At 43.4% G+C, this 25,469-nt stretch overlaps 1 protein-coding gene and 1 long non-coding RNA gene across 3 annotated transcripts; both read left to right on the top strand.

Annotated features, from left to right (window-relative positions):
• Nucleotides 1-10,198: 10,198 nt before the first annotated feature.
• On the top strand, nucleotides 10,199-12,866 carry LOC119306697. 2 transcript variants are annotated; one of them, XR_005149003.1, is made up of 6 exons: nucleotides 10,199-10,503; nucleotides 10,612-10,700; nucleotides 10,816-10,882; nucleotides 11,651-11,708; nucleotides 11,997-12,118; nucleotides 12,723-12,866. It is a non-coding gene; the product is annotated as an uncharacterized LOC119306697 (long non-coding RNA). The 2 variants fall into 2 exon arrangements; XR_005149002.1 differs by lacking the exon at nucleotides 10,199-10,503 and having other exon boundaries at nucleotides 10,521-10,700.
• A 1,108-nt stretch (nucleotides 12,867-13,974) lies between these two features.
• On the top strand, nucleotides 13,975-16,646 carry LOC119306912 (cytochrome P450 87A3-like). Its single transcript, XM_037583003.1, has 9 exons — nucleotides 13,975-14,189; nucleotides 14,328-14,652; nucleotides 14,825-14,971; nucleotides 15,121-15,372; nucleotides 15,556-15,645; nucleotides 15,917-15,995; nucleotides 16,094-16,200; nucleotides 16,318-16,448; nucleotides 16,544-16,646. The coding sequence occupies exons 1-9, from the start codon at nucleotides 13,975-13,977 to the stop codon at nucleotides 16,644-16,646; spliced, it is 1,449 nt and encodes a 482-aa protein (XP_037438900.1).
• Nucleotides 16,647-25,469: the final 8,823 nt, after the last annotated feature.

Below are 25,469 nucleotides of genomic sequence, written 5' to 3'. Positions count from 1 at the left end.
GTAGGCGCGCCCCTAGGGCTTGTGGCCACCTTGTAAGTTGGTTGGGGGTTATCTTTGGCCACAATAAAGAGAATATCTGAAAGAAAATCCCCTCAAAATTTCATCCCAATCAGAGTTACGGATTTCCGGGAATTTAAGAAATGGTGAAAGGCCAGAAGCCACCATGGATGCCATGGACCAAAGGGGAAACCCTCTTCCCATCTAGCGGGAGGTCAAGGAAGAAGAAGAAATAGGGGGCTTTCTCCCCCTATCTCCCGGTGGTGCCGGAGTGCCGCCAGGGCAAGGATCATGACGACGATCTACGCCAACAACCTCGCTACCGTCAACACAAACTTTCTCCGCCTATATGCAGCAGTGTAATACCTCTGCTTCCCGTTGCAATCTCTACTTAAACATGGTGCTTAATGCTACATATTATTATCCAATAATGTGTTGCCATCCTATGATGTTTTAGTAGATCCGTTTTGTCCTATGGGTTGATTGATGATCATGATAGGTTTGAGTTGTATGTTTTATTTTATTGCTCTCCGTGTCGTGCAAGCATGAGGGATTCCTGCTTTAGAGTGTTGTAATACGTTCATGATTCACTTATGGTGGGTGAAGAGAGTGACAAAAACTTATACACGAGTAAGGGGGTTGTTGTGTATGGGGGTAAAGAGGACTTGATACTTAATGTTGTGGTTGGGTTTTACCTTAATGATCTTTGGTAGTTGCGGATGCTTGCTAGAGTTCCAATCATAAGTGCATATGATCCATGTAGAGAAAGTATGTTAGCTCATGCCTCTCCCTCATATAAAATTGCAATAATGATTACCGGTCTAGTTATCGATTGCCTAGGGACAAATAACTTTCTCGTGACGAAAACCTCTCTACTAGAACTAACTTAATTGTTTCTTTATCTAATCAGCCCCTAGCTTTTATTTACGTGTTCTTTATTACCCTACAAACCTATCACGTCACACCTACAAAGTACTTCTAGTTTCATACTTGTTCTAGGTAAAGTGAACGTTAAGTGCGTGTAGAGTTGCATCGGTGGTCGATAGAACTTGAGAGAATATAAATTCTACCTTTAGCTCCTCGTTGGGTTCGACACTCTTACTTATCAAGAAAGGCTACAATTGATCCCTTATACTTGTGGGTTATTAGTGCCCTACAGAGTTATGTGCTCCTTCTACAATACGTGGGTTCCTAAGGAGTGAGGTTGCGTTCCTACAAAGAAAAGTAGATGGATAATGTGCCATGGCTTGGAATGGAAATATTGAATGACAAATAAATTAGGAAAACAGGATCAACTTGGTGGTAGCCTCAACTTTAGGGCGTGATCGATGTTGGTATGAAGTGTGGTTTCAAAATATCCAACCTAGCAGAATAGTTGGTTTTAGGATTGGATAGTTTGACGTAGATGATGACCGTGTGATGCATGATCCATCGCACAACTTTTTTATGAGACGATGACAACAAGCAAAATCCTGAAATCATGACCTTGTTGTAGAACATGCTAACATGTTCTTAATTTGGAAATTCATGTGCTTACTAGGCCCGTCAATGAGGGTGTATGAGTTGAGCGACCAGACCACATAGGTTCCCCAAAATCATGGGTCCCCCATTGGAGAAAAAACTACAGTAAAATTGTTATCTGGTCATGGCAGTTGTGGTCTTAGTTTCTTGTCACTCGGGAAACGAAAAAGTGCTAGATGAGTTGGCTTAAGCTTGGTAGGAAGCTCAAACCTTGGCCAAGCTTTGAATTTCTAATTCCAATCCGATAAGGGAACCTGCTCACTTATTTTCCAGCCAGTTGTGCAAATCAAGCATGCAGTAGTAGGCAATGATGCTCGATTTGATTGCGAAGACGAAAACAAGACAAACAACAATACAAAGCAGCAAAGCCTAACACTTGTGCAAACACCTATGGCCAAGCATAGTTGCATGCGCAAAAATTTCACCTCCTCTAATCGACTAATCTTTTCTTGTAGGTGCAACAACCATAGCACCACTTTAATTCCAAACACGTGCATGCCCTACACCACACAAACAAACGACCACTCGGAAACCGTTTTGATCCCCAAGAGAAAGGTTCTTTCTTAATATATTCTTTCTAATATTTGAACAATATTGAGATTGTTACTAATTGAAACTAATTATATTATTTTTAATCATTTATAGTCTGTTAGGTTTTATTCTTCAATCTTCATCTTGTATACTAGTATTATGAAGTATGATTTTGGTGTTATGTAGTATAAGAAGTGACACTAGAAGCAACAACTCAATACTAAATGGGTGCTATTATTAATTTGTTGTGAGAGACTTACAACTTGATGATGAAAATCAAATTCCTCCCGTTAATGTTGTGATAGTCTTTGTGATGAAGTTGTAGAGGTTGACAATCATGATGCAGAAATTGATGAAGTTGATGATGATAACATAATCATTAAGGGGATATGCTAATAATGCTGATGGAGGTGATTGGTAGTATTGCCAACGAAGGTTATATTGTTAATACTGTTGATGAAGGTAATAGTTATAATATTTGTGATAACATCCATAATCCTTTTTAGCATGATGTATTTGACCAAGAACTTGGGATGCAATTGGTACTGAATGATAGATATTTTGGTGCAAAAGGGTCCTAAAAGAAACTTGTTTATTGAGCATGGTCGTAGAAATAAATTGTCTAGAAGGTTTTCTACCGACCATACACTTGAGTTCTATCTAATGGATAAAAGTGTGACACATGATGGCTTGTACACAAAAAAAATCTTGACAAAGTATTATTTTATACCAGAATGGCGTTTTGGAGGCCGAGCTCCATGGAGGCCTTTATTTTTGAAAAATTCAAATTCAAACTTTTATGTTTTAAAAAATTCTAAAAAAAATATGCGTGTATGTAAGGATGTAACCCACATGTGTGTAAAATTTCATGATGAAATATGTTGAAATGCGACTTGTGCAAAAAAGATAAACTCTTGGCCTGGGAGGATGAATAGTATCATGTGTTAAGTAGCCCTAGATTTGTCTTTTTTGCACAGCCCTCATTTCAACGTATTTTGCCCTGAAAATTTACACACATATGTGTTATGCCTTCATGTATATATGCACTTTTTTCCAGAATTTTTTGAAATGTAAAAATATGAATTTCAATGAAATTTAAATTTGAATCTCGAGGCCTCCATTGAGCTCGGTCACCAAAGGCAGTTTCCGCATTTTATACAAAGTATTAAGATAGGGGCTCATGGGTAGTTTTCAATTAGAGTTTTAGCAAAGGAGTAATATTGGTAGTAGACTTAAAGAGCATGAAACTAGTAGAAAACATAGTCATAAATATGATTACATGGTCTGACTTGCACCTTAGGTTGCAGAAGAATAAAAAAACAATAAAGTTGCTAAGCGGAGAAAGGGAGAATTGGACAAAAGTTTTGTTCACGATTCTTTAAAAGGTAAAATTTCTTGTACACCATAATATTGCATTTCGTGGGAGTAATAGGACTAATTCAAATGTTACAATTTGAGCTAGTTATCAAAGAGCATGTCTTGGTCATTCTATCTATAGTGAGTTAAATTTACTCGCTGCTACAATCAGGTCTGAAGTAAATGAAAAGGAAAAAATAAGCGAAGTACTTATTGGTTATACTTGATTGTACTCCTGATGCAAGCCACCAAGAAAATATGTATTTGATAATTAGGTACATGATGCATCTTCAGGTTATTTTTACATTAAACAGTCCTTCTTAGGTTTACTGGATGTGAATGATACTCTCGGATACGGATTATTTGTTGTCATAAAAAGGGAAGTCTTGACCCTGATGTGGACAATGTAAGAGGGCAGATATATGATAATGTGTTGAATTTGAATGGAAAACTTGTAGGGGCACAAAAGAAACATATGTAGATAAATAAAAGAGCTTTAGCTTGTGGTTGTCATAGTATGAATTTGACTCTATGTGATATGGCAAAGTCTTATTAAAAAGCAACATATTTTTTGGAGTTATCCAACGCATCTATACGACTTTTGCTAATTCTAATACAACAGAAAAGTTTCATAGCTAACATAACATGATTGACTCTCATGTCATTGCCATCTAACCATTGGGATAGTCATGTTGATACTGTCAAGGCTATAAAATCTCAACTACCAGAAATAAGGGATTCCTTGCTACTAGTGGATGAAAGTGATAAAGAACCATCGACAAGTAATGAAGCTCAATCGTTGGCCGAAAGAAACTTTGTGGCTTTGAATTTTGAGTGTCAGTAATCACATGGTATGAAATACTATCTGCTGCTAATTTGATCGACAAATAGTTAGGATCACAGGATAGGCATGCATGTTTGACACTTCCAAAAAATTTCATATGATATCTTTGTCATGTGTATCCATTTGAAAGAATTGAGTATATTGATTATCATCTACCGTGTAAAAGACAAAGCTTGCCTACCCATCTAAGCATTGTTGTGGCAATTTTTTTGTGTGTCCTCTTTTCTTACATGAAATGACTATCTTCCAGTACTAGCCTTGATTCATTTGCTATCAAATACCATTGTTAGCAAGTAAATTAGCAAATATGGAAAAAAATTCTTTATGTGGGTCAAAGCAAAAATCGAATTAACATAAGGTTAGCTCATTGGCGACATTTTAATATGGCGATCAAGCAAAAAAAATTGCAGAAAGAACTCTTTTCAGTGTTAGATTGCCTTGGATAATGAGCTATTTAAGGTTTGGTGAGTGTATTTGTTAGTTTCTCTTCTTTTATCTCTTAGTGGTTAGAAGCAATCGGTAATATTTTTAGATGAAATAAGCTCACTTTATCGTGGCACTATAATTGGAACTAACTCTACTATTAATTTCAGACTTGTGGTTAAGGTAAATTTGATGTTTTGGTTCAATAAGTCATAAACAAAACCATGAATTAATATATTATTTTCTCAAATATTTAGAGCCATAGAGAACGTTAAGTGATAACCTGAACACATTATTTTTCCATGGCATAAGATTGTATAAGGATCTGTTGTAAGCCCATGTTCACTGATTATGGTGTCATTTTTGTAAAAGTAGTCATGATTACCCATTAGAGTTCCAGAAAATGCCACGAGAAGGGAACCTAAAGCTGACTTTTTGACGCCTTTGCATAGGGTACCTCGAACACTTACAAGCATGAGAGTAGCTTCTCCATGGTCGGCTTCCTACTTGGGAGTAGCTATTTGATGATTTCAGAGTAAATAAAAAAAAAGAATGTACTATCACAACTGGAGAGTCAAATGATCTGTGTTATTGGTAGATCTCACTGTTTTAGCCTGTCAATCTTCTATTTCACATTTTCTTATGATAGCTTAGCTGTAAAGAAACTATTGCATTTCACTGGATTTTCTTTTTTCATTAGCAAATTTGTCTCATCTAGCCACTGCAATGCATCCCCATAATGTTTAACCAGATATACTTTTCCACTCATCCGACATATGTACTATCAACAACAATTGTGTAAGTCAAGAGGCCAGAGAGCTAAAAGTGAAGGATGCATGAACTAGAGGTCTTGGGCTTCCACGTGCATGTCGTACCTCAAGAGTCAAGACATAGCAGTTCAGAAAAGGTAACTAGGCAGTTCACCAAAACTAAGATCTGCTTATATATATCACAGCGATCAACTGAGAGGCGTCAGGTCGCCATGATTCTATTAATTCACCCCTACCCAGCCGCCAGCATGCAATGCACCACAGGTATGCAACAGGCTGGTCGATCGCCGGCCAAAACGACACAATAACAGGCAGCGCGCGTGCATACCTGTGCGGCGTTGACGGCGCAGTTGAGCAGCGTCGGCAGCTCCCGGCGGCCGATGCGGACGTGTGCCTCCACGGCGAGATCCTCGAACCGCACCTCCACCTTGGGCCCGGCGACTCCCAGACTGCATGCGATGGAAAGCGCAGCTATTATTGCAACTAAAAGACACACAGTTGCTACATATCTACGTATATATATGGTGCTGAACTTTCTGTATATATGTATGTACCTTTCCTTTTTTTGTCGGAGCATCTGGAGGAAGCGGCGGTTGTCCTCATGGCTGAGCGGCAGCGGCGGCCCGGGTTTAGACTGCTCGGCCTCACAGCTGTGCTTGGTACTCGTCGGCATTCCGGCCGCACTTACTTTGAGAGCCGTGCACTTGGGGTGGGGGTGGGGGGTGGCTGCTGCGCGCTTGCCCTCGGAGTGCATGCGCCTGGATTAATTATAGATCGAGTACTGGGTCAGCGACGCACGCTAGTACTACCTCCGTCTAGGCTAATAAGTCATTCGCGTAGTTCTAGGTCATCGATTTGAGAAATTAAATATGTGTTATATGTCATGAAAAGTATATCACTGGATTTCTACATAAATGTAGTTTTTAAATATATATTTTTTGTCACATATAATACATTTTTAGATGGTTAAATCGCCTAATGACTTATTCACCGAGATGGAGGTAGTAGTAAATTAAGAGAGTCTTGGGTTCGATCGATAGCAAGGTTTCCACCTCCCTCGTGTGGTTTCTTTATTTCTCCATCCACAAGAGGCACTCGATGTCATCGAGCTGGCTGGCATCACCAAGTAGGCTCGAGTACGGTTAATGGTTAATCATACCAGAAGGCATGCATGGTCCACGCTTGCCCGAGGCACATGCATGGTTTGATTCGGGGCCGGCCGCTGACTTCATTTTGATCCTCAGCTACTTAAAAATCTCGAAACAGACTGACGCCCCGCTTTTATATGTATGAAGCAACAAACACAGTACATGACTAAACGATACAAGGTAGAGAGGTAGCCCTGTAACAAAATAGATCCTGTGATATCGGGAGCACGACTACACTACCGAAAGAGAACACAGTGAAGACAGAGTACAACGCCACGCCACATCCTAGCACAACTAGTCTCCACGATAACACCCTAAGAGGGGGAACGATGTTGAGCATCGCTGCTGCCGAGTCCGAATCGAACAAGTGTCTTCACCTGGAGCCATGACACGGAGAGGAGAACCACAATGGCAGCTCACCCGAGCCATCACGATGACGCCAAAGCGTGGAGCTTTCGCTCGGTAGCTCACCTGAGCCATCATGATGACGCGAGGCCATGCAAGGCGAGTTCCGACTCCCAGATCTGGACTTGGTCGATGCATATGCCAACGACATGAAACGCGCCCGAGCCAACAGCCGCAACACCTCTCGCCACCCACACGGCCGAAAGGGTAAGCCACCGGAGAGCCAACCATGGGACCATCTGGGGGCGCTGCCCCGGCATCCCTACCCCGAGACATCGCCACCCAACCACCTCACAGCACACCAACCACAACAGGAGGAGTAGACGGCATTCCATCCGCTCCTAGCCCGGCACCAGTCTCTAGATCTGGGTCCACACCTCCACTGTAGGAGCCGTCGACACCTGCATCCTCGGCAAGTCCTGGTTGACCGTGGGGACACGATGCAGAGGCTGCCGCCAGCCGCCGTGTAGCTCGCGCAGCCAAGCCCTTGGCCAGGCCTTGGTGAGCCAGCACGACGCCTAATCCGTGGCCATTGGTGTCGATCCGTAGGACGGGGTGGCTTTGTCATGACCACCACCATTGCCCACCGCACCCCGCGAAGACACCACTCACGGGCACATCCCGGGCCGAGCCTAGCCTCACCTACCCAAGGAAACAAACCCGGTTTGTCTCGAGCCCATATCCGGTCTGTCCCGAGCACAAACCCTAGGTGGAAGATGCCACCGCCGCGTGCACATCCACACCAGCCCCACATGCCGTCGGCACTGAACCGGGAGAAGGGAAGCCGCCACGCCGCCAGCCGGACCACAACCACCGCGTCACCGTCGCCACCACTATCCCACATCACCATCCCATCCCGACTAGGCCCACGAGCAGACGAAGCACATGAGAAGATCCACCGCAACCATCAGCTGATGCCGTCGTCCAAGCAGGAGCAGAGCACCACCACGTCGTGGCCACCACCACTAGGACACGACATAGTAGCCATCGGCACGCGCCGCCGTGGCCCGCTCCGCCTGCCGGACAGATCTAGCCGCCGCAGCTCAGGCGAGCACCATCACCATGATGCCCCCCACGCGAGAAATCCACGTCGGCGAGTAGCCACGCCGCGGCACCCAACGCCAGTGCCAAGCCTAGGCCTGAGAGGGCAGCTCGCAACGCCCCATCACATGAGAGGAAAAAGACGCCCTGCAGGCACCAGCGCCGGTCGGGCTTCACCCGGCCGTGTCCCTTGGCGGCGGCGAGGGGGGGTGAGGGAGGATGCCGACTCTTGGTGGTGGAGATCGAGGGCCCTCCCCGTCGCCTCGCGGGGGCGACGCGGGAAGGGATAGGGTTCGGGGCGAGAGGAAGTTTTGACCCGATCCTTAGCTACTTAATTAGATAGAGCATCAAAAGGGGTAGTAACAAGCGCATAAGTCTTGGGTCCCTCCTATCTACCTGATGAAACATGACTTTCAGCACCCGGGTGCCCCCACACCCTCTATGAACAGTAAATTCAAAAAAAATTGAAAAACATTCAGAAAACTCTGGAACTTTGGGACATCAAACACGATCAAACATTCGAGGAGCCCTCACCTAAAAAAACAAAATCACTGCTCAAAGTTTATGTACACTTTTGAGCAGTGTTTTTTTTTTTTGTGATGGCTCCACGAAGGTTATTTGTGCCTGAAACTTTGTAAGAACATTAAATATTTGATCATCTTTGATCCCTGAATGTTTCAGAATTTTTCAATTTTCTTTACATTTTCTTTACAAATTTACAGTTCATGAGGGTGTAGGGGCACCCCGGAGCTGTTACACCTTTCTCCTATGTGATTCGGTTGCTTCACTACTCTCATTGAGTCATTGTTACCCCGAGCTAGCTAGGCCAAGGTTCACGCTTGGCCGAAGCACATGGTTTTGATTCGGGGTTACTTTAATTAGAGCATCTCCAGGAGTAAGAACCAGATGGTTTGCTCCACTTAGCTACGCAACAAGAAGTTCCTAGCTGTAACCGTAATTGTTAATCCTTAATCCGGGTGCATGGCTCACGCTTGCCAGGAGCACAATATTTTGGTTCGGGTCAACTTTGAATCTGTTAGATGTAACCGTAATTGTTAATCCTTAATCCGAGCGCATGGCTCACGCTTGCAAGGAGCACAATATTTTGGTTCTGGTCAACTTTGGATCTGTTAGGGCATTTCCAACGCGGATCATCGCAATGTATCTGTCGGCGCCCATGGCCTACGCCTTCAGATATGGTGTCTCCGCCATCAACCTCTTCCCAATATGCCAATTCATAATCCATTTTCATTTACGAATATTTTAAGTCAACGGTGCGGAACATGGCAACTTGTATACAAATCATCATTTCAAAATTCGAACCTACTGATAGTTGTATTAACTATGTCACACACATACCACACCATTTTTGTTAACAAATATTTCATATGAATCGCACAAAAAGATGAGTTGGATTATCACCCATGGGACAGGTAACCTATGTGCTACTTTCGATGCTACTACATGCGGCTATAAGATAGCTGATTTCTCAGCCAAATCTTCCCATCCACTGGAGTACCAACCAGAATCATCAACATACTTTCATAACTAGAGGACAAGCGTACGGTATGTCGGTATCTCTCTCTCTCTCTCACTCTCTCTCTCTCCCTCTCTCAAATTCAAATTAACTACTCCCTCCGATCCATAATAATTGTCGTGGTTTTAGTTAAAATTCGAACTCAAACCACGACAATTATTATGGATATCGGAAGGAGTAGTTCTTTTCAGGAAATAAGAAATTTATGCGCTCAATACCCTCTGGTCCTCAAATTATGTCAGTGCCGGCTCATATATTTACCTTTTATCACTACCAGAAACTGAAATTTTTCTGTGTGTTATAACTTTTCCTGTCGGGCCCGCACTAGCTCACAGGAAAATGGGCCATATTCCTGTGCATCAGGCAAAAACTCACAGAAAAAACAATATTGCTGTCGGTCCTGGCCCGGCCCACAGGACTAACCAATATCCCTGGCGTGCGTAACCCACAGCGAAAATGAAGCCCAGGTTTGCCGCCATGAATCCAGCCACGCGCGCGAAAACAAAGCCCGTCCCGCCGCCGAACTAATTTTTGGGCTGCCGCTCACCAGTTGAAAAACTTGGAATAAAGCCACAGTGAAAAAATCCCAGTCATTCCCCACCCGAGCCAGACAGCGGCGCCCCCAAATCCCAGATCTGGTCGCCGCCAGCCATCGGCGTCCCAGATCCCTCGTCGTCTCTACGCAGATGCGCCCGATATCCGTCGCCAACCTGCTGCGCCCCAGATCCCTCGTCGCCGGATGCGCCTCCGCCAACCTCTCTCCCGCCCCATTCGCTATACTCGCTGGGTTGCCGAACAAGGAACGGCCGCCTCCGGGATATGGCCGTCAACTTCGCCTCTACCTCCGGAGGGTCGCCGTAAAAGTACCTGCTAATGTCGTCAATTGATTGCCATCGAATCCTTCTATGAGTGCCACCCCTTTCCATCCAGGTACCACCCTTCCAGATCCATTTTTTTCTTCTTATTTTCCCTTCTTTAGGATTTGTTTCCATTTCCTGATTAATTTCATATGTGAGTACCCCCGACTCTAATCACCAGAAAATAACGAGAATGGTCTCCTTCCTCATTTGCTGGGTACTGGTAGAAGAAAATGGCTCTATACAGACATTGGTTTTGAATAGGCCAAGGTAGTTGATGTCTCTCCTCTGCAACCGTATGTCTGCAAGAGATTCTACTAGTAGTACTAGCTAGAACCACAACTGCTTTTAGAAAGTCCGATATATTTTGATTTTCATCTTCCAGGTTACAGGACTCCTAAAAAATCACTTCTTCAGAGGAGGGAAACAGAGTTGGACTGTTAATTGTAAAGGTAATGGACAACACTGCATGCTTGTTATCATTTAATATATCACTGGTTTCTCAAATATAGCTCTGCATATCTTCTTTTCTGGTTTTGTAATTGTGGGTCACCCCTTCCAATATTTGTATTTTGTGTATCAACATGTAACCGGAAGTTGAAACTAGAGTAAGAAGTAACAAAGAACATTGGTTTCTCAGTTAATTTTCTCAAGATCGAGCAGTAAATAAGAATCATGAAAAAGACATTAGCAGGTTCTATACATAAACTATTTTTTTTGTCTTGTGTTGGTACAGACGGTGCATAAGGTTTTTTACTTGTGCTTTCACCCTTCCAAAATTTATCATGAATAATTGTATGGCATGTTTTCTCCTATATATTACAATAACATTCGATGTCTAGTATGCTCAAGATCATCTGGTCTGTTTTGAGCCAATAGCTGCTACATTTGTTCAGTCTTAAACTCCTAATGTTACTTTCCATTCTATTTCCTTATGATTTTTTTATTGTCTGACTGTCGAGTATGTAACAGTTTTGCTCTCTAATTTGTTTGTCCATACCCTTTGATTTAATCTCTTTCATTATTTTTTGATTTAGGAAGAATTGAACAAACATCACACATTATCACTCAATGTAAGAAATTGAATAATATTCTTCCAAATGAAGTGGTACTAATCCCTTCCATATTTTGTTGTTGTATGCACATCAACCTATAAATTAAATATTGGTCAACACCTATTTGAGGTCTGATTTTTTTAGTTTGCAATCCATCTTGAGTAGGAGCAAAATTCAAGATTCGGGATCTACGAGAGATGCAAGAGCTTTTGTTCTTATAAAGGTATTTTTACTTTTGCTTTCACCCTGGTCTCCAAACTTGTATCATTAATAATTATCAAATCAAGTTGCCTTGTGTATATTAAAACATACCGTGCTGTGTTCAGTGTGCCCAACATCCTCAGATCAACATTATTGAGCCAGTAGCTGCTATGTTGGTTTAATCTGCAAACTACCCCTTTCTATTTCTTTTGGGCCCTTTATTGTCTCACCATGCAGTACTGTAAAAATGTATTATTGTCTCACCAATGATCCTTTTGGTTTCATGCTCTTTCATTATGTTATGATTTAGGGACCAATGATCCGTTGCATGGAAATTACACGGAATAGGATCATCACAACAAGGAGGCTGAAGCAGGACTTTAAGGTTATCAATAAAGGCAAGAGATTCTACTTATTCTTCTGAATAAAGAGGTACTGTTCCCTGCTGTTACATTATTGAATAATTGCATAACCTTTGGTTTTTACTGTTATGGAGATGATGATGACTCTGCCCATTTTTCTCGAACATCTGAAATGGTTAGACTTAACTCCTTGTTATTTTCTTACCATACAATTTTGTGGTGATGCATCATTGAGCACTTGCACTTAAGAGTATTCACATTGGTACTGTGATTTGAGCCTGACTTGCAAGAAGCCTCTAATATCTCATCAATCCAGACTGTTAGCTGATAAATATTTCTAACTAATCCAGAAGCATGTGGTTAGTTTGTCATTTGAATGGATTTTTTCAGTTGCATGGTTTGTATAAATCTGAGATATGATTGTATCACAAATTACTCCATTATTTTTTCCATATAGCTGTAAAATTGGGTAACTTTGCTGTGACAAAAACAAGTTGTGTATATATGCCACTGTTATTGCGAGAAACTGAGATATCAGATCGATTATGCTTATTATATCTTATAGATATTGTTCCTGTTTGTTGTCACCTTTTTGTATCTAAGTGTTGGCACTTGCACTTTTTTTTATGCGAGACACTTGCACTTTTGTACAAGTTCATTTATGTCCACTGCAGGGTAACCTTGAAGAGAAGCTTGCAACTTAAGCTATAACCAAACATTATGAAAAGAGGTCTCACGCTGTGAATATTTAGTTGATGCACTAGTGTTTTTAGATGTTGCGCCTCTGTTTTCATTCTCTTTTGATTCATGTATGTAAATTTGATGGAATTGTATCCGATGTATGTGAATTTTAACTCCATGGTTGATGGAAGCTATTGATAGTGATGTTTCTCTGTTCTAAACATTCAGAGTAATAAAATAGCTATGTGTAAGACCATCAATTCTAAGATTTTTTTTTGTTCATTGGACTCACTTTTTCCTGGCGGTTATGTATGACAGGGATATGAAATTTACCTGGTTTACCAAACCTGACGACCGTGTATCCCTGTGAGGCCAAAACCGTCAGAGAAACAATGAAAACCGACAGGAAAAATGTTCCTGTCGGCCAGCCGACAGGCATATCATAATTTCCCTGTCGAGCTATGCCTGACGGCTAACCCTGACGGTTGGCCGACAGGAAATACTTTCCCTGTCGGTAAACCCTATTTTCCTGTCGGTTTTCGGCTCATAGGAATATTTCTGTTTCTGGTAGTGTATGAGGCAATAAATTGAGAGTTATAAAACGTAAAAACAATTTTTTTAAGATAAGCCCTCTAAACCGGAAGGGATGGAGTACTAATTAACTTGAGCACATTTGCCATGGTGTAGTTTAGTGTATGTACTCCCTTTAAAACTACTTGTCCCGCACATTTGCCATGGTGTAGTTTAGTGTATGTACATGGACTTGAGCACATTTGAGTATATTTTTTTTAGAAAAGGAGGTTTACCTACGGCCTTTGCATCAATAGATGCAAACGGCCATATTATTAAAATGTGTAACAAGGTCTTAAGTTCCAATGCAGCTCATAAACCGAACAAAGAGAAAAATAAATCTGTAATGTGCCACATTCGGCGAAAACGACTACGATGCCTACACACCTAGCCTATTATTAACTCGCCATCCAAATCGGCTGAAGATAGCCCGTGCTACCGTCTCCCAGCGGTTGAACCCAATATCCAAAGGCTCCCTGAAGTCCGCATGAGTGAGTAACGACGACACACGGATCCAAGCAGTAGCTCTGTAGATGACCTGCAAAAAATTAGCGAAGTTTGTCCCAATAAAGATCATATCACAACTAATAACTGCACATTTGAGTATATGAGCATGTACGGTCCGCACACAACTAATAACTGCACCCCTCATTTCCTTACTAGTTGGACTTGGAGATGGACATTTCTGTTGCTCAATATGTAGCTTTCTATGGGGTCATACTTGTGATTGGATGGCTATTACACTGGGTATACAGATGGATTAACCCAGTTTGCAACGGGGTTCTTCCTCCCGGCTCCATGGGAGTGCCAATTATTGGTGAGACCTTGGACTTCCTCAAGGCAAGCCCTTCCTTGGACATCCCAGACTTTTTGAAACTAAGGATGAAAAGGTACCGTACCACTTGTTGAATTAATGGAGATGTCATACTACTATTATTTAGTTGTCATTTTTCATCATCATTGAAAAAAAGTAAACATACGATCGACCTGATTCTCCAAGTGCTTCGGGTTAATTACTGTTTGTGCAGGTACGGCCCGGTTTTCAAGACAAGCTTGCTGGGTCAGCCTGTAGTTATTTCCACCGACGCAGAGGTGAATCGATTTGTTTTTCAGCACGAGGACACCTTGTTCAGTATCGGGTACCCTTGGGTAGTGACTAAAATATTCGGTGAGAAGAGCATCCAGGCCTTCCATGGCTCAATCCACAAGTTCGTCCGTAGATGCACCTTCACACTGCTCGGCCTCCAAAGCCTCAGAGAGGTGCTCCTTCCTGAGATGGAGGGCGCCGTCAGGGAGCGCCTTGCTGCATGGGCCACCATGCCGAGCGTCGACGTGCGCGGCGGTGCGCCTGACGTAAGTGCCTGCCTTGCCCTTGGTTTCAATCCCATTTCTCCTTTCTATAATTTGAGTTGCTCCATCCAGCTGCATGCATGAATGGTGTATATACAAATGAGGATGCTATCTATCTATCTATCTATCTATCTATCTATCTATCTATTTATCTATTTGTTGATATATATTGCAGCTTCTGTTCGAGATGGTGACGAGGAGGTGCATTGGTTTCGATTCCACCAAGTCAAGACAACTGAGGGACAAGTTCCATGCGCTTTTCTCAGGCTTGTTCTCCTTTCCAATATATTTCCCAGGGACACCATTTTACCGATGCATGCAGGTCCGTATACAAATTGTTTGTTTGCAAGATCTCAACTGCTCAATTATATTTTGAGTTTTGATTGAGAAACCTGGATTAAAATGCCCTACTCTACTTGTATAGCCTTCAATTAAGAGATACTTTAATTAATAATATGCTTGCGCGTTTAGGCCAGGAAAAATGTGCAGAAGATACTACGGGATACGTTGGCGGAGAGGTTAAGTACACCAGGGAAGAAACATGGCGACCTCCTTGACGTAATTGTCCAAGAGCTGCAGGGTGAAGGGCCATTAATAAGTGAGAGTTTTGCTGTTGATTTGGTCTCCACGTTGTTGTTCTCCAGCGTCTTCACGTTATCAGGAATAATCGCTGTAGCATTCAAATCACTCCATGACAACCCGGACGTTGTCCATGCCCTCCAGGTTGGTTGTATTAATTATGTCATACTTTATATATATACTAGTAGTATTATCAAGATTTTAGTTGTATTACTCATGCTTGTAGACCCACGACATATATAATGAAACACAATGATCGAGTAGAAAGATAAGATCCTCAAGACAAGCAAAACAGTAACATCTTGAAACTTGCACTTCATCACACAGAAAGAGAACCGAGCTATGCTCAAGGATCGAAAGGGTGGGTGCTCTGGGCTCACATGGGAGGAGTACAAGTCATTAACATTCACTAATCAGGTAAACATTCAAAAGCATTGAACATAACTGGATTCATCGCTGGTACTCCATTCCCTCTACTCGGGTTTAATTTATATACTACTCTCTTGGTTCCTAAATATAAGACCTTTTAGGGATTTCAATATGGACTACATACGGAGAAAAATGAGTGAATCTACACTCTAAATATATTTATATGCAACTATATATAGTCTCTGCACGCATCACAACTGGATTCGTCACCAGTACCGGTAGTTTCTAAGTCTGACTAAATTTTCCTTTTCAACTGAAGGTGACCAATGAGATTATTCGAATAAGCAATGCCGTAGTTGGAATATTCAGAAGAACTCTCACCGATGTACAAGTGAACGGTGAACACTCATAAACATTAACGCAATATAGTAATTTTTTTGTTCACTAACAAAGCAGTAGAGTTGTATAGAAATGTGTTGATTCGTTCTTCCCGCAGGCTACACAATTCCAGCCGGGTGGCAGGTCATTGTGAACCCCATGGCAGTTCATCTCAACGAAGAATTGTTCGAAGACCCACTGAAATTTAACCCATGGAGGTGGCTGGTTAGTGAAGACATTGAAATGGCTTCATTATTTTAATTATATTCCCAAATTTCTACCCTAGAGATTCTGTTGGAACTAACGTTGTGGGTGTAAATAAATTTGGAAATGAAAATGCAGGATGAGTCAAAGCGCAGCACAATGTTGAAGAATTTCTTGCCATTCGGAGCAGGCATCAGGGCATGTCCTGCCGCAGAGTTTGTCAAGCTGTTTGTAACACTTACCCTCCATATTTTGGTGATGGAGTATAGGTGCATACTTTTTGCAGCTCAAAGCATGTTGCCTTCAATTAGATCATGCACCGTGCTTGTAGATATGCAGTTTGTAATTTTACCTTTCTACACAGATGGGAAGAAATCAAAGGAGCTGATGCATTTCGTAGCGCGGATGTTATGTTCCCACTGGGCTATCACATTCGACTTAGAACACAGGACGACAAAATTAATTGATTCAGATACCAATTGGAACGCTTATCAGACTTCTCGGGATGTCAGGGTTTAACCGGACATGACGAGGGCACGACGGCGTGCTTCTCTTCTTGAAGATGTTATTGCTAAAGAAGTCGATTTAGTCGCATATGTGTTGAATTCATATCTTGCAATGGTTCTGTCATAGTGGTCCATATTATGTATATTATTTGTTGATGACTTTGACCTCGTTGTCTTGCATCAAGTTAAATAAATATGATTATTTGCATCATAATGACAAAGAGACCCTAGCTAGTACAGAAACAAGCTTCCAGATGGTTTTCATACATGGGCCTGACACGATTTTTTATTCCGCCTTAAAGCCTATGCGCTAACTCTAGTAGAAAAACCCATTAAAGGATTTTCCTGTCTCCGGCGTCTGGACAAACAAGAACGCAGCAACTATGTTTCCAAAATACCAGCAGCGTCCAGACGGCGGGGGAACGTCGTAGATCGTATGATGACTAGCAACATCCGGAGATTTTAAACGCTGCTAGTGTGATGCAGCATGCTTGCGTACAAATGTAAACAACTAGCAGCGTCCAAGGAAACTAAACATTGAGGGTAGGTACACTACTGGCAGCGTTCATATTATCTGCCTATGCTAGTAAGGTTAGTTGGTTTAATTCATATATTTATTTAGAAATCCTTTTTAAATTAAGTTGTTGTCTTCTAATTTGTAGTTCACACACTAAGTTATCTGTTCATACAAGTTGGAAGGCAAAAGAAACAACGACAACAGCGTTTAGGAGCAATGAAACGCAGCTAGCATGCACATTAGCAGCGTCTAGTATCACTAAAACGCTGCTAAGATTTCATGATTTTTTGGTGGTTTTCGAATATTATGTTAATTAACTGTTAAGCATATACTAAAACTATTTATTCATATAAATAGGAAGGCAAAAGACAAATGGTTGTGTTTAAATACCTAAATGTGGAACCTTTACCAGCATCGTTTGTTTGCCGGCAAACACAGCTAGTGCTCTACCGGAGAACAAATAGTTTTAGCAGCGTTTGTTCCACGGCAGACGCTGCTAAATGGCAAATTATATTTAATATATTATGTGTGACTTTCTTATTTAAGAGCAGCCTTGATGTTAATATGGTGCACATTGCTTATATACAATTTTTGTGTATCACCATCCCATTGTTAAGAGTCTTGCAAGAACTTGAGCCTTCTGAGGGTTGGATCTTCAGACGGAACGATCCTGACCGTTGGATCGAGTCTGGTGTGACAATCAATGAATAGTGTCCAAACTCGCTACACCCACGCTGCCGCGCTGACTCTCAATGACACATGGGAGCCAGGTGTGGTGGGCTGTACCCGTTAGTGACTGCGGGGGCGGATATGCCTGGTGTTGTCTGCTTGTGCATGATAAATCGTGCCACCGCGTGTAAATGTAGCTACCTGCCAAGGGCATTTACTTGGTTTCATATGATGTTCCTTTCGTGGCGTGCTGTGGGTGGCTGCATTGCGGCTAAGGCCTCTTCCAATGCATGGGTGCTTAGATGAGGTGCTAAGTGCATTAAAAAATCTTAGCAACCAGTCTCCCCAATGCATAGGTGCTTAACTTTTGTATCTAAATTTTCCTCATGGAATTTTTTTATAATAATTAAACTCCTTCATGTATTGGTTGGTAGTCATTTTACATAGATTCTCGTGCTTAGCACTGTTTCTTCCTGGGGTCACCGTAATACTCGCTTTCCTCTTTAATTGCTCTGCCACATCATTTTTAATAGTACATGTTGGAGCACTTGCAAGGGCGTAAGGGCGAGGAGATCGACCGATTGGGTGAGAGACTGGGAACCCATGCCATGACCATCCTCTCCGCCACGACCCGTCCCTTCTTCTACCCACTTGTCGAGCGGATGTTGCACCTGGCACCGCTGCTCTAACGGAGAAGCATGTCGATTTTGGTGCTTCGCTCTCCTCCCCAGCAGTCACCAGCCACACAAGAGGTCGAGCACAAGCTTGTGGCAAACCACACTCGAGCCAAGGCAACCACCTACCGGCGCGGGCTCGCCTTGGTCTTGGTCCCCATCTCCTCCACGCTTGGCACGAGTGCGGGTCGCCGTGGAACTGCATAAGGCGGGGCTGCAGCCCACGCCCCCGCTTTCCCCTTCGCCCAGACGACCAAGCCCTTCACCATCGAGTTCTTCTAGGCCGCCATCGCCGCCCCTCCTATTCGCCGCCAGCCACCAGCCATCAGACCCTCCTGTCTTACCACGTTGACGGAGCGTCGCCGGTTGTCGACCTTCCTGCTTGAACCCAAAGAGGTTGCGAAACGCCCGGAGGCCTCGTCCCATCTTGCGATACGCCACCAAATCACACTATTTCTTGCTGCCATTGCCACTGTAGCAACATGGGAGAGGTTTCTTTCTTGATTCTTTGGTTACTCTTCTGTTTCTACTAGATTTGTGATGTTCTGATGTTCAGCTAGGTCTCGTGTTACTATTTTGGCCTTATCAGACTTATTGTCCTTTTGCTCATCTAGGTTTAATTCTTTGTGTTATGCTGGATGTGGTTAGGGGCTTAGGGCTGGTGGTTGTTCATTAGTTTTGTCGTTGTTGGTTGCCCTCTGTTGTGCTCTTGTCCGTTGGATTGCTAGGATCTGTTATTCTAGTTGTTGGAAGAAGATTTGGCGGTTCTCCTTGGTCGACATTCCCATTTGATACAATGGTATTGCAGACTGTTTCTGACTCCCAGTTAACCTGAACACCATTTGGCGGTTCTCCTTATTACCATTAGGTGGTACAGAATGAAGTGCTGGTGGGTTGTCGTTACAAGATTTATGATATTTGGAGGAAGATTCTTTCAGAATTTAGTTAACACCATTTCTTATTTTTGGTCATTGTCTATGTGCAAATTTACTTTTGCTCTGTGTGTATGCCATGCTAATTTCTTATGTAGTACTTTGTTGGAAGATGGATTTGTATTACTTAAGACAATTTGCGTAAGTCGAGTGCGTGTACACCGTAAATATTAGACAAATGGATATCGGAAAAAAGGAACTTGACTAGGCATTCCACCATCTTGTGCTACACGGTCATGTATGTTAACCTCTATGATGTATATTCACTTACATTCGTCTCCATGATGAAGCTCAGTAGATATTTGGTATGCACTTATCTATAATTGCAAACCAATTTGTTTTGATATAAAGCTTTGATGTTCATTGGGTGAAGTTGTTGTTTGGTGGGTTGCTAAAAAATTGCATCTGGGTGAGGACTGCCAAAGAGCATGGGCAAAACTGAGGAGGACTAAGCAAGGAGGGGCATGCAAATAGAAATCCCTAGTTTATTTGTCCCTCTATTCCTATCATGAGTACTGATGTGAGTCATGAAATAATTGCGCAGGCACATTGGTTGGAAAACATGGAGTTATGACGTGCCTGCCTTCTACTCTCTCCGTTCCTATATATAATATCTTTTAGATATTCCACTATAGACTACATACGAAGCAAAATGAGTGAATCTACACTCTAAAGTATGTCTATATATATTTGTATGTAGTCCATAGTGTAATCTCTAAAAGGTCTTATATTTAGAAACGGAGGGAGTTTTAGCGTTTTGATGCCTAAATATAACTTACCTCTTGATTTAGTGAGTAGCTAATTAGTTCTTAGGATGCATTTTCACTTGTGGTTAATTAGAAGAGTTTAAGATACATATTACTTCCTACATACCACATCATACACAAACTGACCAATAGTTTTCATTATACCATACATCTTCTTTCTCCCATGTTGTAAACGCCTTTGGTAAACTAGAGGATACCCCATGCGTTGATGTGGGAATTCATTGATGAAAATTTGGCTGATAACATGTGAACTAAAATTAAAATACATGTGACTTTGTATGATTATGTATAGTTATTAAAATATCTATTGAATGGTAGTATTGGTATCCCTAAAAAAAGATGGTAGCATTAGTAGCTTTTGTAAAAAGAAATGGTATTTGATCCAATGGCTACATTACACTGTTATTTAAGAAAAGACACAAAACTGACAAATGGACAGCATGTACTCCTAAACTGTTTTGAATTGGTTGAGAGCTGACTTGAGAAGGTAGAAATGTGTAGAGGAAATCAATAGTAAAAGAAAGAAAGAAAATGATAAGGCCAGATCTAGCAATGTTGTGACAGATTGTTCGTGCACACTGCCCTGTTTGGCCACACTTTGTTTTCCAATCTACGTGACATAGTTATTTAATTAATTGCTCTAAGGATAGAGCCAATAGTAATACTATCAATTAGAAACACATATGAAAATTAAAATGACATTTGTATTTTGTGTCTTCAATGTAACCATCTCATCCAGGTACATCGGTTATGCTCCTTAGGCATCCATCTAATTGGTATGATGCAACAACATATGGGTTGAAGAAGAAATCACTGAGGTAGGTGTACAAAAAGACTCATTAGGCAGCAGAAGCACTTGTACTAAGGTAACCTGGTGCTACAGATGTCAGGCTGCTTACATTCAACCTCAAAGGCGTTCCTCTGTCCCTCATATATCCTACAAGGTACTAATTTTTGTGTTTTAACCATCCATCATTGAGGGATGGCAATGGGTAGGGTATGGGCGGGTACAACCTCCTTCTGCCCAAAACCCATACCCACAAAAATTTTGTATACCCACCCATTTCAATACCCATCGGCATAAATTGGAACCCATGCCCATACCCATCGGGTATCCTATACCCAATGGGTATCCGGTGGGTACAATATGTAGCATTTAAAATTTTAAAATGTGGAGAAATGAGTTTAAAATTCAAGTGATTGCGCACGATTAGTAGAGCACTGGCATGGTCTCCTCCGGTGGGTGGGCTCTTGGAGGCATCAGGGGAGTATGAGTGGTGGTTGGTGGAAGCCCGACGCCGTTGGAGCTGGTGGTGGGAATGCGGGGATTGCTGGATTGAGAGTTGGACATGAGTTTGATAGCGAAAAGTCAAGATTTCATCTTTTCAAAGTCACATAGGACGTAGGAGGAGTGGCGAGGTGGTGATTACAAGCCTATGAACTATGGCCGGTTTAAGGAATATGAGACTTAGGGTGGGCCATAGGAGTTGGATGTTGACCTCGCATGTCATAGGACTTATTTTTATTTATTAACTTTTCCTGGGTATCCATTGGGTTACCCATGGGCATAATTCATATCCATACCCTACCCATATAATTTGCGGGTATGGATACCCATTACCCGTGGGTACAAAATCTCTCCAAGTCTTGCCCATTCCCATTGATTTTGGGTAGGGTACCCACGGGTACCCATACCCATGGGCAAAACTGCCATCCCTATATCATTCTTATGATGTAGGGTTGCAAAACAAATTTTGTCTTTTTGGAATGCAATTTGTTGGTGTCCATCTACATGGCCTCGTCGGTCTTGGCGGCATTGATGAACTTGGTGTTGAAGTTGCATGGGTCCTGCTTGGCTCAGAATTCCTGACGATCGTTACACTACTAGAAAAACCCCTACTAATGGCGCACTTAGTATGGCCATTAATGGCGCATCTGTGGTGCGCCATTAACAGCACGCCATTAGTAATTTTTACTAATGGCGCACCACCTGGTGCGCCATTAGTATCTGGTATACTAATGGCGCACCGCGGGTGCGCCATTAGTATAGACCAGGGTGCGCCATTAGTATGCCTCCCAGGGCCATGTATATCCAGGTGCCTTGGCATACTAATGGCGCACCACCACTGGATGCGCCATTAGTAACCATGGCATATTAATGGCGCACTTACCAGTGATGCGCCATTAGTATGCTTTGTCATACTAATGGCGCACTGTCATGTGATGCGCCATTAGTATGAATATTAGGTTTTTTTTATTTTTTTATTTTCTGTTTTTTGCACAGGTTACAAAATGTATAATTTGACAAAATATAGACAGCACACATCAACAACAGATTCATCAAATACAATAGAAGAATACAATTCATCATATTAGTCTTCGAATACAATTCATCATATTAGTCTCCGAATACAATTCATCATATTAGTCTCCGAATTGAAAAGACCGAACAAAGATAGAATATTATATTACAAGTCTCAAGACCGCGAGTAGCGAGTTTGTCTTCACATTACAAGTCGATATCGATCATCTAAACTACCATCACATAGAAGAGAGCTGCGGTCATCACGATGAGCATCATCACGATGAAACTCGTCTTCATACGGTTCCTCCAACGCTCCCTCCCCTCTCCCGCTAGATAGCGGGCGTATCTAGATTCGGCCTCGGCCCTAGTGGTGTACCCTTTGTAACTGTTACCGCTGAATCGGTGAACCTGTCTCCGACACTCCTCCCAGTCATCGTAGACTCCGGGAACCTTACCCTTGTACACGACATACGTCGGCATCGCTATGCACTAGCCAAACGAAACGTTAGTACCAATTCACAGACAATACATAAGCAATATATAATTATGCAACAGAACGATCGGAAGAGAAAAGCAAGACATTAATAGCATCGATTACATCTAAGTTGAACGACTCTCGAAACCAAAGAGACATACTACAAGTTCATTAAAGTTTAATTACAACATGAGCCAATCAATGTTTCAGAACTAGACACAGCATCACTGCTTTCGACTCGACTCAAGGGACCGGAGCGTGGATGAAGCCGCCGTCTATCATGGGAGTCATGAAATAACGGTCGTTGTCAGCCTGCATTTGTAGCATTGTGTCGATGTCACTGTTGGACGGTTGATTTCTGAGGTAGAACTGCCCCGAGGTACGAAGGACATCTTGATGGATGATTTCCGCAAACTCTGACTGGATGCGAAAGAATTCTTGTCGGAGGTCCGCGTCCTGGATTGCCGATACGCTCGCGGCCCAATCTTTGAGTTTACTCGGTAGCAGAAGTTGATGATGGTCCCGTACGATCGCCCGCATGTGATGGATGGCGTAGTAGGCACCCTTCTGACCGCCAGGCGGCTGCTTGACGCAGCAGAACGTCGTATTGTGGGAGAACACGTGCTTGCCGTACTTACGAATAGGCCTGGTGAAGGTGCCTCCAGATTTGGCGTAGCCGGGGAGAACATCATCAAGAACCTTCTTGACATTTGTGCAGTCTACGTTCGACTGACGGTCCGGGTCGAAATACGTGGCCATGGAATATTTGGGGCTTAGGAGGATGAGCGTGCAACGTGTGTCACTGCAGAAAACACGGAATGTTAAAAGAAAAACGATCGAAATGTAAGAATTCATATGTTACGGGCCGGTTGAGGGGAGGACTTACTCGGGAAAGTAAGGCACGAGGAAGTTATCCTTATCTTGGTTTGCCAGAATGACGCCTTCGAGGTAAGAACTCGCGACTTGCCGGTCCCCAGCGCTGCCCAAGATCTTGGCACGCATGTAGAAGGGGTCGACTATCACGATGTCCGGGGTCTTGTCGCGAATGATCCGCATCTCCATACTCAGCGAAAATAGCCGAACGAAGGTGTAGTGCAGCGGATGAAGGTTCAACATAGCGTGGATGTCATCAAAATGCAGGACGATCGTACGCCCGATGGAGTTATCCACAAAGCCCTTGCCCTCTGGCACCTTGGCCGCTAAAACTGGGTATGCCACATCCTTCTCCCTGAGACGCCGCTTCTCCAAAGAAAGAACACTGTCATGCAGACTCCGCATAGCACCGGTTGCAGCATTGAGCATATTTGTCGGTAGCATCACCCTACCCGCCACATGCACCCTCCTCGAGATATCCTGCGGTGAAGGTGGCCTGTCCTGAGCACGGATCGTATTCGGTGCCGGCTGGCTCGCACCCTTCTTAGTCTTTCTTTTGCGTGCCTTCTTCCTCTCCTGTAATGGGACCGAGTTCTGCTCACAGACCGCCTTCTTGAGTGTGTTGGGACTGATAATATTTCGCACCTCGCCTATCTGAGGCTCGGTGAAGTCGGCAGCTGGAGCGTCTCCTGAGAGCTGAACGTCAGACGGCGCCTGTTGCAACTTGGCTTCTCCGTAGTACCAGCTAGATCGCACACGTCTTTTGTTGGGTTTGGTTCTTGAGAAGGAGGCCCCATGAAGTCACCATCGTACCCATGATCGGCAAAGTACTGATCGACGTTGCCAAATGTATCATCGTCGTCATCGTTGTCGTTCTGATCCTGTGCCATATGCATGTTTGGATCCAGTGGCATAGGGATGTCCGGCACCGTTACGGCGGTCTTGCCATGGGGCCGACTTAGCGCCGGCACGACTGGCGGTGTTGTCTTTGGGGTGGTGTCCCCCGCCCCCAAACGAATCTGGCTCTTCGGCCAAAGCAGGGGCCAGCTCAGGCAGGCGCTGAGGGTCATCACGTCTTCATCATCGGCCCCGACGGGTCGAATCGGAGGTAACAAGTTGTCGCAGCCTGGCAGCACCCGAACCAGTTGAACCCTAAACAAGTTGGGTGGCATCTGGGTACCGTGGAACAAGGGGTTGCCCGGTTGAACGATTTTGCCCTTGGCGACATCGACCAACTCGTTGTTCATGAAGTGGAGGAGAGTGCACGGAACGTCAGCGGCGCCCTGCGAAAACATGTAGGGCGTCAGGGATGCCCAGTCAAAGGCAAGGAGATGAAGTCCTCGGCCGAGAGAGGCTTAATTAGTTACCGTGATGATGGCGTCGAGCTCGGCTAATGTCGACGCACCGCCAACGGCTGGCGTGCAGTTGCCGGAGGTGCCGCTTGCTGCAGAGGTGCCGGCCGGCGTACACCCGGGTGCATTAAGCTCCCGTGCCGGCGTCGGAGACACCAATGTCGCCTCCGCCGGAGGCACCAATGGCCCCGCCATCGCATTATGCGAGTTGCTGGCCGTG

This window comes from Triticum dicoccoides, chromosome 5B (genome assembly GCF_002162155.2).
Source record: "Triticum dicoccoides isolate Atlit2015 ecotype Zavitan chromosome 5B, WEW_v2.0, whole genome shotgun sequence".
Lineage (NCBI taxonomy): Eukaryota > Viridiplantae > Streptophyta > Magnoliopsida > Poales > Poaceae > Triticum > Triticum dicoccoides.
This window is presented reverse-complemented; position numbering and strand designations above follow the sequence as displayed.

Bases quoted from the DNA above. Each gene is read 5' to 3' on its own strand.
- LOC119306912 (XM_037583003.1), top strand. From the start codon at position 13,975: ATGGACATTTCTGTTGCTCAATATGTAGCTTTCTATGGGGTCATACTT. The intron at 14,190-14,327 runs GTACCGTACCAC...CTGTTTGTGCAG, and splicing joins TTGAAACTAAGGATGAAAAG to GTACGGCCCGGTTTTCAAGA. The intron at 15,373-15,555 runs GTTGGTTGTATT...TTCATCACACAG, and splicing joins ACGTTGTCCATGCCCTCCAG to AAAGAGAACCGAGCTATGCT.